Below are 19,308 nucleotides of genomic sequence, written 5' to 3' on the forward strand. Positions count from 1 at the left end.
AACCAACATGGGTATCCAGATCCCGCTGTTGGTTATTGATCGGAGAGCCGTCTCGGTCATGTCTACGTGTCTCCCGAACCCGTAGGGTCTACACACTTAAGGTTCGGTGACGCTAGGGTTGTAGAGATATTAGTATGGAGCAAAATGAAAGTTGTTCGGAGTCCTGGATGAGATCCCGGACGTCACGAGGAGTTCCGGAATGGTTCGGAGGTAAAGAATTATATATGGGAAGTCGAGTTTCGGCCATCGGGAAAGTTTCGGGGGTCACCGGTATTGTACCGGGACCACCGGAAGGGTCCCGGGGGTCCACCCATCCCGGAGGGCCCCATGGGCTGAAGTGGGAGGGGAACCAGCCCCTGGTGGGCTGGTGCGCCCCCCCTTGCCCCCCCCCCCGCGCCTAGGGTTGGGAACCCTAGGGGAGGGGGCGCCTCCACTTGCCTTGGGGGGCAAGGCACCCCCTTGGCCGCCCCCCCCCCTAGGAGATCCCATCTCCTAGGGCCGGCGCGCCCCCCTGGGGTCCCTATATAAAGAGGGGGGAGGGAGGGCAGCCGCACCCTTTGCACTTGGCGCCTCCCTTCCCCCTTGCTACACCTCTCCCTCCCGCGGACGCTTGGCGAAGCCCTGCTGGGATCCCTGCTGCATCCACCACCACGCCGTTGTGCTGCTGGATCTTCATCAACCTCTTCTTCCCCCTTGCTTGATCAAGAAGGAGGAGATGTCACGCTGACCGTACGTGTGTTGAACGCGGAGGTGTCGTCCGTTCGGCGCTAGGATCTCCGGTGATTTGGATCACGACAAGTACGACTCCCTCAACCCCGTTCTCTTGAACGCTTCCGCTCGATCTACAAGGGTATGTAGATGCACTCTTCTCTCTCGTTGCTAGATGAACTCATAGATTGATCTTGGTGAAACCGTAGGAAATTTTTTGTTTTCTGCAATGTTCCCCAACACAACTTCCCCATCATTACGTGACTTAAAAAGCAACAGGCTGTCATCAGAAAAAACAAGATGGTTCACAGCCGGAGTTGTAGGAGCCACCTTAGTACCATCCAGTGATGACGGAGAACTGAATTTCAAGAGGCATGAAAGGCCCTCTGCTGCAATTAAGAAAAGATATGGGGATATTGTATCTCCCTGCTGAATACTTCTGCTTGGCACGAACTGATCAAGTCCCTCTCCATTAAAAAGAACTGAGAAGGAAACTGATTGGACCATACCCATGACAATGTGCACCCATGATGGAGCAAAGCCCAACTTCAACATCATAGCTTCAAGGTAACTCCATTCGAGCTTATCATATGCCTTCATCATATCAAGTTTTAGCACACAATAGTTGTTCGCCTTTACCTTGCTGCGTTTCATAAAGTGAAGACACTTATATGCACTAATGGTATTGTCTGTGATGAGACTACCGGGAATGAAGGCCGATTGCTCCTCCGATGTGATGTCCGGCAAAATTTGTTTCAACCTATATTGCTCCTCCCAAAGATAATGAACCCATCTTGTATAGTACGTTGCATAAATTGATAGGTCTAAATTGTGTTAGTAGAGATGGGTTCGTTACCTTTGAGATCAAGATCAACGTTGTATCGTTGATGCATTCTAGGCTTTCTTCTCCTCTCACAATACTCAGCATTGCCTTTCTCACATCGGCCCCACATATGTCCCAATGCCTTTGGTAAAAATGCGTTGAGAAGCCGTCTGGACCCGGGGATTTGGTCGAGAACATTTGTAAAAGAGCGGTCTTGACTTGTTCACATGTGTATGGAGCACACAACAGCTTGTTCATCTCAGGCGTAACCTTGCTGAGTACGTTGGTAAGCACCTCGTTCATATTGCTTACCTCCTCCGTAGTATAGAGGTTTTTATAAAATTCATAGAGGTTTTTATAAAATTCATGCACCATATAAGCTCGGCTGGCAAGCCTCCCTAGTATCCAGTGCGGGGTCGATTCCCACCACTGCAATTTTGTTCGAAACATGCGAATTGGGCCGACACATTTGCACTTGCCTTTAGCGAAAGCTCGAGCCAAGGCCCAAGCGGGCTAGCCAAGCGAGAATATATATCGGGAGAATTGCACGCACTCAACGCCAGAGGATCGGTAGTCGGGACCGACGAAGAAAACAGTCCCACGACGGGCGAAAAAATGCCTGGGTCCCACCATGAAGAAAATGTGAAGAAACAATCCTTCTTTTTAAAATTATTAGGTATAGAAGAAGATTAGCAAAATACAATGTTCGATACTATATTTAGAATCGAAGGCTAATGTAATAGTACTTCAAAACAAGACAAAACATTTCATTCCCCGAGAAAAAAAATCATAACCAGAAAATATAGCGTGAATCTTAAATCACCGGCGAACCGTGGATCCATGCAAGGGATATACTTCCTCCATTTCCAAATATAAGTCTTTCTAGAGATTCCACTAAGAAATACATACGGAGCAAAATGTATGAATCTGCGCTTTAAAGTATGTCTGTAACTCTGTATACATTCGTATATGTAGTCCGTATTGAAATCTTAAAAAAGACTTGGGCCTCCTTTGAGGGAGTAGAATGTCGTCATTCCTGAGGGGTGCTAGTTTGTTTTGGTTTGCTGCGGGTCTTGGCCGGGTCCAGCGGCTCTGTTTGATAAATACAGGTGCCTCGCTACAAGCCTACAAGCAGCACAGGGTCAAGCTCATTGCCCCGGCTAGTACACGCACGCAGACACCACGAGCGCCAAAGGCAACTGAATAGCTACCACTCTCGCTCCGCGCGCGACGTACGGGCGGCCATGTCCACCACCGAGGCGCTCCTCGCCGCCTCCGGCAGCGGCGGCGGCAGCAACCGCGTGAGCATCGACGACGCGCTGGCGCTGCACGCGGGGGAGTTCGGGCGGTGGCAGCTGCGGCACTTCGTGCTGGTGACGGCGGCCTGGATGCTGGAGGCGATGCACACCATGGTCATGATCTTCGCGGACCGCGAGCCGGCCATGTGGTGCCCTGCGGGGGACGGCCTGTGCGGCGACCGCTGCGCCGGCGCCGCGGCCGGGTGGGAGTGGGAGCAGGGGAGCGGCTCGTCGACGGTGGCCGAGTGGGGCCTCGTCTGCGGCGAGCGCTACAAGGTCGGCCTCGTCTAGGCCATCTACTTCGCCGGCTGCATGATGGGTACGTCCGCCACTGCTATATCATTCCGGCATAGCTTGACTGTCTCTAGTGGTGGCGCATTCCGGCATAAGAAAACGAACCGATGCGATTTGCTAATTCTATTTTCGCTGGCCCCTGTCCTACACAAGACTTTTCCGCTTCAGACAAAGAACCACTACTCATCTAAACGATCATATATTTCTTTACAGATTCTAGAGCATGTACAATTATATCTTATGCCATACTTCCTTCATTTTTAAACATAAGGTGTATTTTTTTAGTTACAGAATTTTTTTATGTTTGATCAAGTTTATACATTTATATCAACATATATAATATTAAACAAATAAAATATGAAGTGATGGTACTGTTTGGTGTTGTAGCTATTGAAATTTTGCTATACAAATTGGTTAAACGTTGAGAAGTTTGCCTTTCTATAGAAATTAATGCACCTTATAGAGTTTGTTGCTTTTCCAAGTTAGGAGACGGGTACCTATGAAAGTGAAAGGAATGATTATTGCAAACAAAAAAAGTGAAAGGCATGAGCTCTTATATAAAAAAGCATTTTCTTTGGTTATCTTGAACAGAGGGAGTACAAGTCATTTAGAGAAGACTAAAATACATACTACACTACACAATAAAGTATCTTCCAGTTTGTGGGATGAATAATTTTAAACTAAAAATATATGTGTAACAGTGGTATAACTGTCTTGTCTATGATCTCTTAGCTACAAGAAGGCAATCTTTTTTCTCTTCTCTCTCACTCTTCCAATTTAACAATTATTTTAGCTGACAGTGTTCAGATAGCATCATTGTGTATGTCTTAAGCCTCCTTCCAACCGCTTTTGGCTCACATCAGAGATGATGTTAGCCAGAGAGCGGTGTCATATACTCTAAAAGATCAAAATTTGCCATCAAGTGGCTTATAGGATTTTTTCTACGCTAGTAATGCAACACTCTCAACTATCTTTCAGCCGTTGTTTGGTTTAATTAACAGGAGAAACGTGTCTTCGTCAATCATGTCTTGATCGTAATTGGCAGCTCGAATCACTGGATCGCCTGGACGGATGCACTACTAATTCAACAGGGTATTCGTAGTTGTATTTTACTTCGGCCCTTGTTTGACTCTCACTGCACTCTTCTCTACTAAACTGGAGCTAGAGAAGTATACATGTGCAGCGGAAACTATCTTACGCGTACAAATTACTAATTACTACGTTGGAGTAGTCTTTTACTGTCATCCAGTAGGGTTGGGGCATCTCCAACGGGCTACCCACAAATTTTCACCCGCATTCGTCCGCGGATAGGGGGTCAGTCCGCTTACATTTCAACTACCATCTGAACTAAACGGACAAAAATCATGCAAATCCGGTCAGATTTCATTCAGGTTCGGATATAATTTACATAAACGGACGACATTATTGCAAACACGGCGAGCTTTCATTACATTTCAAACATTTAGAACAAAAAAACCTACAGTGGCCGCCGGCGTCCAAGCCCTTGTTGTTCCTTTCTTGGGACCGCCTCCTCCATCCGCCGTCTCCATGAGTGTCGGCGATAAAACCCGTGAAGTAAAGGTGCGGTCTCCGACGAGAGAAGAGTAGAACACGGGAGACAGACCGACCCACATGGGACACAAGGCCCTGCCGCCTCACGTGCCCTACTCATTCTTGGAGAAGTCTGCGGCCTGTTCGTCGCCGGTGGATTTGAGGTCCACAATGAAAATGATGGCGCCCACACTATCATCATCCCACCAGGCCGCTGGATAGTTCATCGGCGGCACGTAGGAGGCACAGCTGGCATTGTTCCCCTTCGCGATTGCCTGGAGCTGTGCCTTCGCGGCGGCGGCTTCCTGGCGAGCGGCGCCTTGAGCGCGGATGACCTCGTAGATCGCACGATCCTCCGCGACGAAGTTGGGGTTCGTCGCGGTCATGGCTGCCACGGCATCCTCACTCATGCGGTCGTCGTCGATCTGGCCCTCTGCCAACTGGTGCTGCTTCAGGAGGTACAGGTTGTACCGATGTTCCTCCTACGCCTGTTGGAACGCCGACATAGGCGCCGAAGCAGGATGCACCTCCGTCATGGCGGAGTTGTAGTGCGACTGCGCCTGCTCCATGGTGAAGCCGGCGTGCAAAGGCGAGGGTGCCGGTTTGGTGTCGTCTGAGCCTGTCTTCATCGTGGGGTCATCCTCGTCATCGAAGACCTTGGGCGAGCTGGCCGGCAAGCCGGCCCCGATCTGCCTGGCATGACAGCTCTGCCTGGCGGCCGCAAGGGCGGCCACCTGTGCTTCATCTCTATGGAAAGGGTCTCTCACAGAGCTTTGCCGTTTGCAGTCATGGCGGATACGTGCAAAGGAGAAGGATGGGGAGTGCCTTGTATTGTGGCGTGGAGTTAGTCGGCCGTGGCCGCCTTTTAATAATGGATTCCGGTGAGGCCACGCATTCAGGTGCGTCAATGCGCGGCACCGGAGTGGGTTTCTCAGGCGGCGAGCCTGCTTAATGGCGGCATACGGACAAACGAACCATTGAATAGGCGTGGTAGATATATATCCCATCCCTCCCAGTAACTCGTCTCTAGTATTGAACGCTCGCAAATTGCGAAGGCAGTGAGAGGTCACGTTCGCTCTGGGCCGGCTTCAATGTGGAGCGGCCACTCTACAGCGGCATGAATGCGGGTAGTTGGTGCCGGCGGAAACGCACGGGCAAAGGAGGAGGGGTTTGGGTGGGCCAGGGTGGTCAGAAGCGGGCTTGGGTGCTATCCAGACGCCCATAAAGCACCCCTCATGTTTGTCTCCGGTTTGTGAGACAAAATGCGTCCGGACTGTCCTGCGGACCAATACAAGACTGTGTTGGATTGCACAACATGTCCGGACGATTGCGGGCGGTTTGAGAATCGGTGTTGGAGATGCCCTTACTTGCTAATTGGGGTTACAACGACAATTATTATCTAATCATAATTTGCTCAGTGGCGTATAATAAGCACATGATTGAAAGTTTCCGAACAGGGTCTAGGATCCGACATATCTCATCTCTCCTACCTTAAAACAGACATAAAGTCCTAATGTCGACTGCTCATCTTTCTTTACCTTTTTTTCTAGAAAAGGAGGATGACCCTCGACATCTGCATCTGAAAGATGCATGCGGCCATTTTATTGATTATTTTTGAGGACCTTACAAAGTAGAACAACAGTATGCCTAAATCCACCATCTTGGCAATCTGCCACTACTCCTATCTATATGATGAAGGGGTGCAAGCTGGGCCACATACCCGGACCTGTCACCTAAGCCTAACATATAAAGCCGGAGGCCCCGATTGAGCCATCTGCCAGATCCGGGGCACAAATCGGTCCTACGCACTCACATGTGTCGTCGCCGCCATCTTTCACTCATCCATCTTCATAGCAGATTGAGGTGTCAATCTTGGCAGGTCCTCCGCCATCGATGCCACCACGATACCAAACGACGACCTCCACCTACGCGAGCCTTGGCAGGTCCTCTGCCATCGACGCCACCACGACGCCAAATGTCGACCTCCACAAACGCGAGTCCATCTCCAAGAAACGGACGTAGATCCATGCTAGGATAGGACCGCACCACCGCCGTCGCCCACCACCCACAAGCGCCACCCAACCCCAATGAGCGCCGCCGCCGCCCAACAAAGTTAGGGCTTTCACCCGGGAGACCTAGGGGAAGGGGAAGTGAGGAGATCAGTCCATACTGACGCCTCCAAAGAGGTGAACAACGCCCTCAGGTGTCGCCGTCGGCGCGGCCGGTCATGACCGGACAGGGATTTTGCCCGAACTATATCTCTGCCACCAACAGCGCCTCCTGTACAGAACCGGCGACCAAGGGAGGCACGACGCGACCAGGCTAGCCCGCACGCCGAATAGGGGAGGAGGGGAGGTGCCAGATCACGCGCACCGGCCGCCGCAGAAGCCGCCGCCAGCCGTCAACGACCATCGGGATCCCGCCGCCTGCGCCACCAGGACGCCAGATCCACCACCCACACGGCTGCTTGCCGGAGCCTGTCGTGCCTCGCCAAAGGAGCCGCCGCTCCATATCGGGGACTCCCCATGCAGGTAGGGCAGCCGAGGCCCCGCCGCCACCATCCTTGGCACCCTGGGCTTGCCCGGCGGCTGCCACAGGCGGCGGCGAGGAGATGGGGCAAGGTGTGGGAGGGGGCCGCGAAGGCGCGGCTAGGGTTCCCCCCGCCGCCACCGGGGGAGGCGACGCGGGGGTCGTGGGAGGGGTTAGGTACCTATGTCTCCTTTTGTTATCCTCATCTTTTTTGATTATTTTTCTTTTGCATCTAATTTTGTTACTGGTTTGGCTTCAAAACAACTTCAATTGTCCTATCTTTCATTGAGTTACCAAACAAAATCATGGTTTCTTTTGTAAGCTAATAAATGATTATGCTTACAAAAGAAAATTCAGTTTTTCACGCAATCACATTAACATTCAAATTATAGGTAAATCACGGGCTAACCTACAAAAATATGTATACCTCCCTTGCAATGCGCGGATAATTATAAGTGATGATATCCGCAGGGTTTCCACCATGCGGCTCTAACTTTTGTTCACTTGGATTTGGGCTAATTAGGGAATCTCTTCACTAAGTGATACATTAGATTAGAACCCAAAACACAGCTTATTAGCTTATTTGTTTGCTTTTACATTGTTGCTTCATGTGACTGATCATATCGTTGGTTGGTTGGTTGCAGGATCCGGTGTCTTTGGACACCTGTCAGATTCTTTTTTAGGTCGGAAAGGTTCCCTCCAGTTAGTGTGCTTCCTTAGTGGAGGCTTCGGCCTTCTCACCTCGCTCTCCCCCAACTATTGGGTCTATGCGGCCTTCCGCCTACTCACGGGCTTTAGTGCCGGAAGCATTTGCTTTTGCTCCTTCGTCCTTGCCACGGAACCTATTGGGCCATCCTATCGAGGCGTCGTTGGCACATCCACTTGCTATTTCTTCTCCGGCGGTATTGCGGCCCTTGCTGGCATCACAGCATTGTTCCAGTCCTCTTGGCGCATCCTTTACATTATCACCTCTCTGCCATCCCTCGCATTCATGCTCATCGCCATGCCATTCGTCTCTGAGTCCCCGCGTTGGTACCTCGTGCGTTGCCGGATGGATGATGCGATGCGTGTCCTACGAGACATAGCATCCACCAATGGCAAGAGCATCCCACATTGCGTGGGGCTCATGCTCGACGATGAGGACGACATCGCCAAGAAGGTTGTGGAGACGTCGTCGGTCTTAGATGTGTTTCGGTCGCAGACAATGCGGGCTAGGCTCGTGCTCTTAGTTATCATCACCTTTCTTTGCTCAGTGGTGTACTTTGGGTTGACCCTCAATGTGGTCAACCTAAAGATCAACCTTTACATCAGTGTGGTTGTTAACTCTCTCGCTGAGATGCCTGCATACCTAGTCACTGCGGTGCTCCTTCAACACTTCGGCCGAAAGCCACTCACAATTGGCTCGATGCTTCTCAGCGGCGTCTTCTGCACAACTGATAGTCTTATTCCCGACTTCGGTGCCATGAGGTAATGAAACCCTTCATGTTTTATGTATTTGAGACACAAGTTGAGTTACAAGGGTTTGCTTTAACCACATGCAATTGCATGCCATTGTAGGGTAGCGAGGATGGCATGTGGGGTGGTCGGGATCTTTGGAATGGCGGGAACATACAACCTATTGCTCGTATATGCGTCAGAGTTGTTCCCAACGGTGGTGCGTACCATCGCACTGGGGTGCAAGGCACAGGGGTCACAAATGGGGGCCATACTAGCGCCCATAGTGGTGTTGCTTGGCGAGCGGGTGCCATTCGTGGTGTTCGGCGTGTTGGCCATCATCGGTGGGCTACTGGTGTTCTGCCTCCCGGAGACTATGAATAAGCCTTTGTATGACACCATGGCTGGTATGGAGAAAGGGGAGAGATCAACAAAAGGGGGAGATGAAGTTGCAACTAGTAACTCCCTAATCTAATCACTTAGGCTAAAAGCATTGGCGCACTGAAATATCATTGTTGCCCATAAAACAATGTTGCACAAAAGAGCGAATCACACAAATTGGATTGTCTACTTGTTTTATCTTGGGAAATGTCTATACATTGTTTCGTTTCTTGATAAATCATATATTTTGTAAGTCTAAATTATTTCAGAATCGATGACCCACACATATCCATGCATTGATTTTTTTCAGTGTAAAATACGTGTTGCAAATATAAGATGAATTGTGGTATATTGTGTTGCAACTAAGTGTCGATCCTGCAGCCCAAAACCCATGGGGGTCACAAAATAATTGTCGCACGAGGTCAAATGATGACATCTTTGGCCCATGGTAAGGGTGATGTCACACTAACTAGGACGATTTATATTCATATATGTTTGCGTATGTGTTTTTTAAAGTGTTCGTGCATTCGACACACAAGGAATCAGACCCCTGGTTTGATGCTTTGGTGTCTCATCGATGCGAACTATTCTTTTAGTTGGAAGCGACGTTCTAGTCAATAGTGAGACGTCAATGGTGATTTCATCAATCTTGTAGCTCTGCAGTTTCGACTCGGCTTCAGTACATGATGTGTGAGCATGTGCATGTGTGCGTCTACATTGTAATTGGTATTCCTAAAAAAGTTACTTATTTGTTTATTATCACTTGGAATGTGTTGCTTCATAGAGCATTATATATTATACAACTACATGGGTTTTTCTTTCAAATAGTACACATAATATTTTGAATTTCGTTGTCAAGTCTAGGAGGGTTCACGGGGGCATGTCCTCATGGAAGGATTTTTTAAGACTAAATTATTTGGATGGGTTATTTTGGCAAGATTTACAGAAGAGGAAAAGTTGTACGTCTCATTTGCAAATATACATGCTCTTATTTAAAGGATCATTATATTAGTAGGATACTTTGCAGCTCACCACTCAAAACAATGCAATCATGTAGGTTATGCTCGAAGGTGGCACAGGAGATCGAAGGCTTAGTGAGGGTTATGGGTAAGGGAGAGAGGAGCCTAAAAATGAAATTACCCCCCCCCCCCTCCCCTCATTTTTTTCTACTTACCAAATTATATCACATAATTGGTTTGACCTATTGCCTACTGCAATAATGTGATTAATTAAGCTTCAAAAGAAAAGGTTAGCTCTAGTATAAAAAATGAGTTATGGCCTTGACCATCGGATTTGCATAATGTACTCCTACGAGTGGTGCGGCCCTATTGAAGACCTTGTCTTGGTGTCCCGACTGCTACATGGCTTGTTACATGTTTGTCGGTAATTGTTTGATTGTAAGTGTTTCATCTCGCTTTAGACCATGGCTAATAGTATAGCCAACTAATTGCTATATGGAGCTGTCATATCATCTAGAGACATGCATCATTCATAGTTACTCACATACTCTCTCCATTCCAATGAATAAGGTGTGCACACATCTCAAAGTCAACTTTGATCATAAATTGGACCAGCCAAATGTGGGTTATATGTAATACAAAATATACGTTGAATTCGTATTGAAATGAAGCTTTTGATGGTACAATTTTTAAGTCACAAAAATCCATACTATTGATGTAATTAACGGTAAAAGTTGGATTTTTAAAAGTATGTGTGTGCCTTATTCATTGGAATGGAGGGAGTAGTACGGTTGGCTCTTCTATTACTAATTTTTAGAACCTTCTCTCTATCTCTTTCCTCATATGTATTACATTTGCATAGGAGCACGCGTTAAGGTTGGCTCTTACATAAGAGCCGACTCCCCTCATTTGTCATGTCTATCTCCTCCACATAAGTAAAAGTGTTATGTAAGAGGATTATAGGCTCTTTATTATACTGCTCTATTGATTGTTAGATTCTCGGTGGTAGCTAACATGTGGCATATTCTTGCCTCGATGTCTTTGACGACATTATAATAAAATATTGGTTGTGTACATCTTGCGGATACAAAAGGCCGGGAGGCTAATCCTTCCATAATATACTTCTATATAAAACACGTGCTCTAATAAATTTAAATATTTAAGGGTATGGCACATGTGTCAGGTGGCTCTAAGGGCCATTTGGTTTGTCCCAATGCTTGCTTTGCCAATCATGGCCTCGCTAAATATTTGGTGGAAGATATTTTCTAACATGGCGTTAGAGGGCAATGGTCCAAACAGCCCGGAGAATCCACAAGAATTTACTAGGCTCCAAAATAGAAGCAATTTTACAAGGTCTTGGGCATCATAATTTAAGTCCCGATCTCATTTAAAATTGGACTTAATCAAAGTTCTAAGTCCACTTGTATCTACATGATGGTGCCATTATATCTATAAAAAAAGTGAGGACTTCTTTGATAAAGGAATTTCTTCCTTACACTACTACAGAGTGGAATAGCACTGATTGGCCAAATCTTATCATCACTGACGCGTTTTTGGCCCATCTGTGGCTAGGGGCTAATGATGACTTCCCCAAGGTAGGTGGGCGACATGGCCGATCAGTGATGATTTCTAAACACATATTGCTGGCAGGTTAGTGATAACATCTCCAATAATTTACATCCTAGGCTTTTCTTTTCGTTTTGGTACCAGCCAAGGAATTGAAATTGACAAAAGGGCATAGACACAAAATATACAGGCACACATCATATATTTGGACAAGCACTTTACTATTCATAACTCAGATTCATATACTTGGAGTTCACACCCAACATGCACATTAATTGAACACACTTCGTAGCTAACGTATTGAACATACTTGTAAAACCTACACATATAAGCTTGTTGTATTTGCGCTCATACTATGTTGTCATCCCGAGTAATTCACCCATTTAAGACAGTATAACCGCATCTAAAGCGAGCTCTCTCAGCCCTTCAACGTCTCTGGCCGTCGGATTTGCATTAGATTAGTTCCTGGCCGTCAGATCTTCCTCTCTAAGTGGCAGTTTATCGCGATCTGAGTTGGCTGTCCTAATAGGCCGCTATTCTGGAAATTTTTTTGGAGGCCTGTGGTTAATTGGGCTTTTACAGGAAGCCCATTTAGGTAGAAAACAATCCGACGCTGCGCTTTATCTCCGTAAGAAAAACTGTTTGCTCAAATAGGTGGAAATGGATTGGTGGGGGCTCGATCTCATACAGGGATGCCGGCGACGCGGCGACGCAGGCGGTCCACGATGGGATCCAGTGTTTGCTGGTCTTCCCAGTGGATCGAGCCGAGGCGCTCAAGGCGATCCAGCGGCGCGCGGCCTTCTCAGTGGATCCAGCCGAAGCGCGCCAGGTAATCATCCTAGGGTTTGGAGTTGGTGACGGAGGAGGAGGCGGCACCGGCGATGGTGCGCAAGCCGTGCACGAGGCTACGGTGACTCCACAAAGTCTGCTCCGCTCTCCCCGACCCTCGACTGCGTGCTCTCCGATCTGCACTCCCTCCTTCTCTCCACGCTCGTTGCATCGCTGCCCTCCCCATCACCATGGCGACGATGTGAGTTTCAGTGTGCCCAGCTCATCCCGTGTTCGATTGGGCTGGGGCGCTCATGGCGGCGCTGGAAGGAATCTCCTAGCCAAATTTTAGCACGGAGGCGCCTTCCAGAGCACCTTTCCGCTGGTAGTGATGTCCGGCGGCGTGAGGACAAGGTGAGGCTTCAACGAATCATCCATGGATTCGACGATTTCAAGGTTCGATATCCCCTTTATTCCCCCTGCTATTCCTATAAAACAACTCAACAGTGTTAAGGCGTTAGGTACCACAGATCTTCCATTGATCAGGGTGAATTGTTGATTATGCTTATTATAGGTTTCAATGGATTAAATCTGAGAACATAATTCTCGAAATGGAGGAGGTTCAATTGGTGTTCCTGGAGATGACAAGAAAGATCATTCAAGGGAAGAGGATTTGTTGCGAGAGAGTCGGATGCCGGCGCGGACGATCCCCTCAATGGACTCATTGCAGCATCACGAAGACACAGGCAACGGTGCTACTGCTGATGGTAGAGAGGAGATCAACAGCAAGGGAGGCAAGGGAAAAACTGAGGGTGTGAACCTGAGTTTATTCTACATGTCTTTTTTTGCTGATCAACTCCATCTCAATCCCCATCCATCTTCCTCTAATTTTTCTTATGTTTCTGTACAGGTCAAAGAGGGGTTTACAACTAGGTATAAAGCTTCACGAGGACTCATCTTCTTGGAATGGAAGATGATCAGTTACTGGTAAGTATTAAAATTTCTATATTTTGGTGATGGTACCGGCTGGGTATTCTTTCAGATTTACTTCTATCATGCGTATTAGAACACATTCAGCCTACGTAGATGATGCACGGATACTGCAGTAAAAGTAAATACATTACCTGTAGACTGCACTATTGATTTAGTAGTTCTACTTTTGGTCCAACTATCGATCAATTGTTGAGGCTATAATGAACCAAAAATTGCTTACTGGGGCAGTACTATAGTCTCTTGATTATGCTCTTAAGTAAATATCATGTCTTCCTCTAATTAGAAATTTAGAAAACAATAGGTTAATCAGAAGATTTCTTACAAAAAGAGTGCTCTTCAGAAGCTACTACATGTATATGCTCACATCACATGCATGTTTTCTTAATTTTCAGGTGCTTGTGAATATTTGCGGAAGTACAGTAGCCTGTAGCTTTGTAGGCGTTGAACTAAATACCAATCCAAGTAGGTGCGAAAGGAAGATAATATAGGTTTTGATCCGCCAAAAGGTCTACTTATTCCCATTTCAGTTAATATTTACCTCTAAAACATTGCATGAACTCCTGGGCATATTGGATACTTTATTTATGCACCTTCTTGCATTTTAATTACATGTAAGTTGTGCACTCTATTTAGTAAGTTATTTGTATTTTGGCTACAAATGATTTTATTGGATATACTATAGACATTTTCTGCAGGGACTGTTGCAACTTGCTAGACATAGGAAAAGATGGGAGTCAATCCAAGATGACATCAGCAACCAAAGGTGAACATTTAGATAAACATTTGATTTCCGATACAAGAGTAGTCATGTGTTTTTTCTTTGAAGGTGTGTGATTTTATTCTAGTGTGGAAATTATTATGATGATCATTCATCAGAGATGGGTACGTGCATTATTTTCTTCTTACAAAGAAATTCAAGTTTGAATCTTAGATTTAACAATTACTCCCTCTGTTCCGTTATATAAGGTGTATTTGTTTTTTTAAGTCAAACGAGTGCAAGTTTGGCCAAGTTTTTAGAAAAATATATCAACATTCACAATACGAATTTATATATCATTTGATCTCAACATAAAGAGTAATTTCATATTATATCTATTAGGAATTGCAGATTTTGTTATTTTGTTCTATAATCTTTGTCAAATATTCAAATGGTTAACTTGCACGGAAATCAATACACCTTATATTCTGGAACGGAGGGAGTATTTGACATGTCATGAAGTATGTATTGCATCACTCACAAAAATCATAGCTTCCATCCAGCGGCTTTGGCCGAGTTAATTTGTGCATTGATGTTTCACCATTTCCTGAAGTTATATAACTATTGTGGTTTCCTTCAAGTTAATGCGATTACTCCATTAAGTGAAGGTTAGTCGTTTCTCCTTGATCAAGGCTATTAATTTATAGATGGGTTTTCGAATATACTCATAGTAGTCCAGTGATGAGTATAAGTTGAAGCAAGAGTCTATTAAATAAAAAAAACATTTTCATTTGAAAGTAGCCATAAGATAGAAATGGATATACATATGTTGTATAATGAAACTAAGATGTATATAGCATGTCCAGCTTCGAGAGACTATTTTCCTCTTTTTGGTTATACTTACTACTGTCCATTTCAAGACACAAGAAAACTATTGCGAAACAACTTTTTTTAGACTGTTTTTATCATTTTCAATAGCTCGTGGTTTAATTATGTTTAACTTTTTGTCACCTTAATGTTATGAAAATTCCTATCAACCTATTGCCAAAACAGATGGGCGCGGCAACGCGCGCCTTCGGTGATCTAGTCTCTCCTATAGTGCAGGCGCGTGGTGGAGTAAATGAGACATGGTCTTTTTGTGCAGTTCCACTAAAATATAATCTGTCCAAAACAAATTAATAAGTTATAAATTATAATAATAGGACATGAGTACGACGACGCCCACATATATAGGATCATAATTACCTCTGGACAATAAGTTGATAGGACGAAGCAAAAGAGACATAAGTCATGAAGGCAAACCAATAGACCTGAAGGCAAACATAATTGTCTGGAGTAGCAAGTGATTTCTCCTAATTCTTCCTCTTCTCTTTAGAGTTTTTTGTGCAATGCAACTAAATTATTTTTTGTATGTTTTGATGACATTGTACAAAAAAAATTGACTTGTCTTTACTACATCAATTGGGATATGTAATCTAAAGCCTTAGATGTGCCAAGACTGGTAATATGAGTTAAAGAATTTTTTTTTATTCTTGAACACCATTAGAATAATTTTACTGAAATCTAAAGCATTAACAGAATTCTACAAGCATTATCAATATAAAAAATTGTGAAGGTACCAAGTGTCATTATCAGATTACTATCAAGTGCAACACCATAAGCATAATTTGACTAAAATCTAAAACATATAACAGAATTCCATAACCATTAGCTATAAAATGTGAAGGTGGTAGTTTTCATCATCGTAGTGGTGGCTAGTGGAACACCATTATCATGGTTTGTCTTAACATTAAACCCTTAATAGATATCCAAAGGCAGCAGTAAACTCTAGAAAAGTTTTAATCCAAAACCCTAAAATATACATCAACGTGAAGGCCACTCATACAGAAATGAAGCTCGTCAACTTGGCCGCCGCCACGACCATAGAACAAGGCACAGCATGCCAGGTCTACGATCATGCACGCCGGCGCGGGAGACCTGGCGTTCCACAAGAAGAAAAATTTATTAGACGGAGGCGTCATCGTGTGACCGTCGACATGAAGCACGGTGAGAGAAGCCGCTCGTAATGACGTGCGAGCGGAAGCGCTAGGAGGCCACAACAGCATCGGGACGGCGAGGGTGTGTCATTTGGCCGTGGGGAGGTTCGGGACAATGAAAAGGATAGGGAATCGTTGGTGCAGGGGTATTTGGAATGGAGAAAGGCTACAAACGGAATTATAAACAAGCTTCATAAACAACAACACTGACTGGCAGCAAAACTGAAAAGTCGGAATTAAAGGCTCAACCCAAACGGGTCAAATATAACAGCCCGTTAGTGAAAATTGTCGGTCCATTTTGGCTGTCCCTACACATGATCACTACCCGTTATTTTCAAACCCGTCTGTGATAAGCATCAAGCCAAGCCCCAAATGCAATATCTTTGACACATCTCGGCTCGCCGGTCAGTGCAAATGCTCATCACTGACGTGTGCTCACTGGCCAGACAATAATGAGGGGCAGTGCTAGTTGGATATTTAGTAATGCTAGAAATATCTACATATCAAGGCACTTTGGATCATGGGATTGGTGTATAAAATCCCCATACATGACCTACATCATTTCATAGGAATCTAAACATGAGCTTCAGCTTCCTTTTTCTTTGAGAAGTCTAATTCACTTACAATCCATCTCCTCAATCATGTGTTTATTTTTTATGCACCGTCCAAAGAGACTTCTTGCAAACAGACGTGTGTGGCCAATCGGCTGGCATGGACCCGCATGAGCTTCATGCATCTATTGCGGTGAGAGTGTCGTTCGTGGTCGTTTGCGGTGAATCACAGTCGTTAGTATGTGGTGGAGTGACGACAACGATACTTGCACACAAGCTTGGTGATGGTCTTCCTCTCAACAGTGTGTGTGGTTGTGTGTTGGTCCATAACATTGGCTTTGTGGGCGAGTCGTAATAGTTTTCGACTGATTTTCCTAACAAATTGGTAATTCTCTTGTGCTTTCTGTGTGCTTAAGCTCCTACGGTCCAAACAGGTCAGACCATAGCACAGATAGAGATTTGGGTACAAACGCAAGCGCTCATATGCACGCGCATACACTCACCCCTATGAACGCACACACGCACACCCTAACTCTATGAGCACCTCCGAAAGACTGAGCCAACATATCATCTTGAAATTTACGAAATCAGAGTAGGCACCTCGTCGTCAACAGGAACGTCTTCTCCCACTGAATGCGCATCGCCGGAAATCATGAAATAAATCCAGAAATAAATGCGAGCATTAGGACTTGAACCCTAGTGGACTGGGGATACCACAGTCCCTCTGACCATCAAAACACAGGTTGGTTCGCTATTTTTTTTTTGAGACAACCTCGCGAAGCTTTATTAAATCGTCACAATGTTTACAGGGACGGAAGGTAAATTCCCGGGATGCCCCAACCACACATGTCGGCCACTACCAAGAGATAAAGCATGCTTCGCTAAGTTGTGAGCTTTATAATTTGAGCTCCTAGGTTCATGACTAAAAGTGCAAAAATCAAATAACGACGAGTGTTCTATTATCTCATGTACAATGGCACTGTAGCTTGACGAGTTATCCATCTTCAGATCTTGTACCACCACCTTACAGTCTGAAGCCACTTGAATCCGTCGCTCATACAAGTCATCCGCTAAAGCCAGGGCTTGTCTGATGGCAAGTGCTTCCAAAGTCGTCGGATCAACAATGTGGTTGAAACAGAGTGTTGAGGCCCCCAAGAACATGCCACTATCATCTCTGCAAATTGCACCTACAGCCCCGAATCCATTGCTAGACACAGCAGCATCCACGTTCATCTTTGCATTGCCAACCGTAGGAGCCAACCAAGTCTGAGATCACGTCCCAGCCGGCATACTGACCCCTGGTGATCTCCTGTTGACAATTTGCAGTTCGGCCAAGTATTTTGTTATGAATGTGTGAACTGAATGAGGTGCTTGGAAGATGTTTCCATGAATAGCCTTCCTCCGTACCCCCCCCCCCCAGAGCGCCCATAAAGTGACCACCAGTTGATCAAACTATTCCCTTGGCAACAGTTCATGCATGGAGAACAGCCACTCCGTCGGATTATCCTCCCCCAGATCAATCATGTGAGCCACGAGTTCTTCCGGTGCCAGTGCCCAAACACTAGCCGCCATCGGGCAACAGATGAGAGCATGTTTCCAGGTATCGACCACCCCGCAGATCGGACAAGCGTCTTCCGTTGCCATATGCCGATGCTTCAAAACAGTGCCAGTTGGCATAGACTTTTGGGCGAGTCGCCAAACAAAAAACTTCAGTTTCGAGGGGACCTGCAGGTGCCATATCATAGACCACTTTTTGGTTTCACTGAGATCATACGAGGTCTCGCCGTGCTCATCAAACCTAGCCTCGTGGGCATGTTTTAAATGTAGAATCATTCTGTAGGCCGACCGAACACTGAAACCCCCTCGGGTCTCTTCATGCCATGCCCAGAAGTCCTCAACTTGATGTGTGCATAGCGGGCTCTGCAAGATGGCTTCCGCATCTCCCTGAGTGAAAACGGACTGGACCAGATTCTCATTCCAACTAGCAGTTGTATTATCAATAAGCGGTGCCACTTTAACAGGAGCATTTGGAACAAGCGATGTTACCGGGCACTTGAAATTGTCTCTGGGAATCCAACTATCACTCCAAATGCTCGTCGTCTCACCATCACATATCCTTCGAATAAGCCCATGTGCCATAACCTCATGCCCGTCTAGAATGGCCCGCCATATCTGGGAGGGATGCGAGCCAAGTTCAGCTTGTAGCAGAGAACAGTCTGGAAAATAACACTACAAAAAAAGACACATCCGTGACATTTTGGGCCGAACAATTTTTTTTCTGTCATACATATGACACTTCTATGACGATAATTGTGACAAAACCCGGTATCATCATATATGTGGTGGGCTCCTACTTCTATGACAAAAAATCATGACAGAAAATGGGCTTTTCGTCCTGGGCGGTCTGGAGACACAGCTGCATGACATTCTTTGGGCCGTCCATGACGGAAAAAACCGTGGTAGATGCGAGGGAGAGGAAAATTTCGGGGAGTTCCCGGTTACGGTGGGTGGTCGGGGGCCGAGCGATGCGCGTTTCTCTCACACACGTACGCACGTGTGTGCGAGGCGTTGGCTCTAACTGAACCCGAGCAAGGCGTTGGGCTCTAACTGAACCCGAGCGATTGCACTGCAGGCTACGCGTTATTGAACCTGAGCGATCAATTCCTTCGCTACTGCTGCTAACTGAATCCGATCGATGCTGCCTCTCTCGATGAACAGTG

The 19,308-nt window shown here is 46.1% G+C and overlaps 3 protein-coding genes across 3 annotated transcripts; all 3 read left to right on the forward strand.

Annotated features, from left to right (window-relative positions):
- The first annotated feature begins 2,703 nt into the window (after nt 1-2,703).
- On the forward strand, nt 2,704-4,376 carry LOC119365849 (organic cation/carnitine transporter 4-like). Its single transcript, XM_037631496.1, has 2 exons — nt 2,704-3,148; nt 4,125-4,376. The coding sequence occupies exon 1, from the start codon at nt 2,776-2,778 to the stop codon at nt 3,118-3,120; it is 345 nt and encodes a 114-aa protein (XP_037487393.1). The 5' UTR covers nt 2,704-2,775; the 3' UTR covers nt 3,121-3,148; nt 4,125-4,376.
- A 2,823-nt stretch (nt 4,377-7,199) lies between these two features.
- On the forward strand, nt 7,200-9,686 carry LOC119361247 (organic cation/carnitine transporter 4-like). Its single transcript, XM_037626552.1, has 3 exons — nt 7,200-7,295; nt 7,760-8,670; nt 8,761-9,686. The coding sequence occupies exons 1-3, from the start codon at nt 7,200-7,202 to the stop codon at nt 9,110-9,112; spliced, it is 1,359 nt and encodes a 452-aa protein (XP_037482449.1). The 3' UTR covers nt 9,113-9,686.
- A 2,269-nt stretch (nt 9,687-11,955) lies between these two features.
- On the forward strand, nt 11,956-14,604 carry LOC119368470. Its single transcript, XM_037633720.1, has 4 exons — nt 11,956-12,767; nt 12,886-13,123; nt 13,222-13,298; nt 13,697-14,604. Exons 1-4 carry the CDS (start codon nt 12,748-12,750, stop codon nt 13,704-13,706), a joined length of 345 nt encoding a protein of 114 aa, XP_037489617.1. The 5' UTR covers nt 11,956-12,747; the 3' UTR covers nt 13,707-14,604.
- Nucleotides 14,605-19,308: the final 4,704 nt, after the last annotated feature.

This window comes from Triticum dicoccoides, chromosome 2B (genome assembly GCF_002162155.2).
Source record: "Triticum dicoccoides isolate Atlit2015 ecotype Zavitan chromosome 2B, WEW_v2.0, whole genome shotgun sequence".
In the NCBI taxonomy this organism is placed as follows: Eukaryota; Viridiplantae; Streptophyta; class Magnoliopsida; order Poales; family Poaceae; genus Triticum; species Triticum dicoccoides.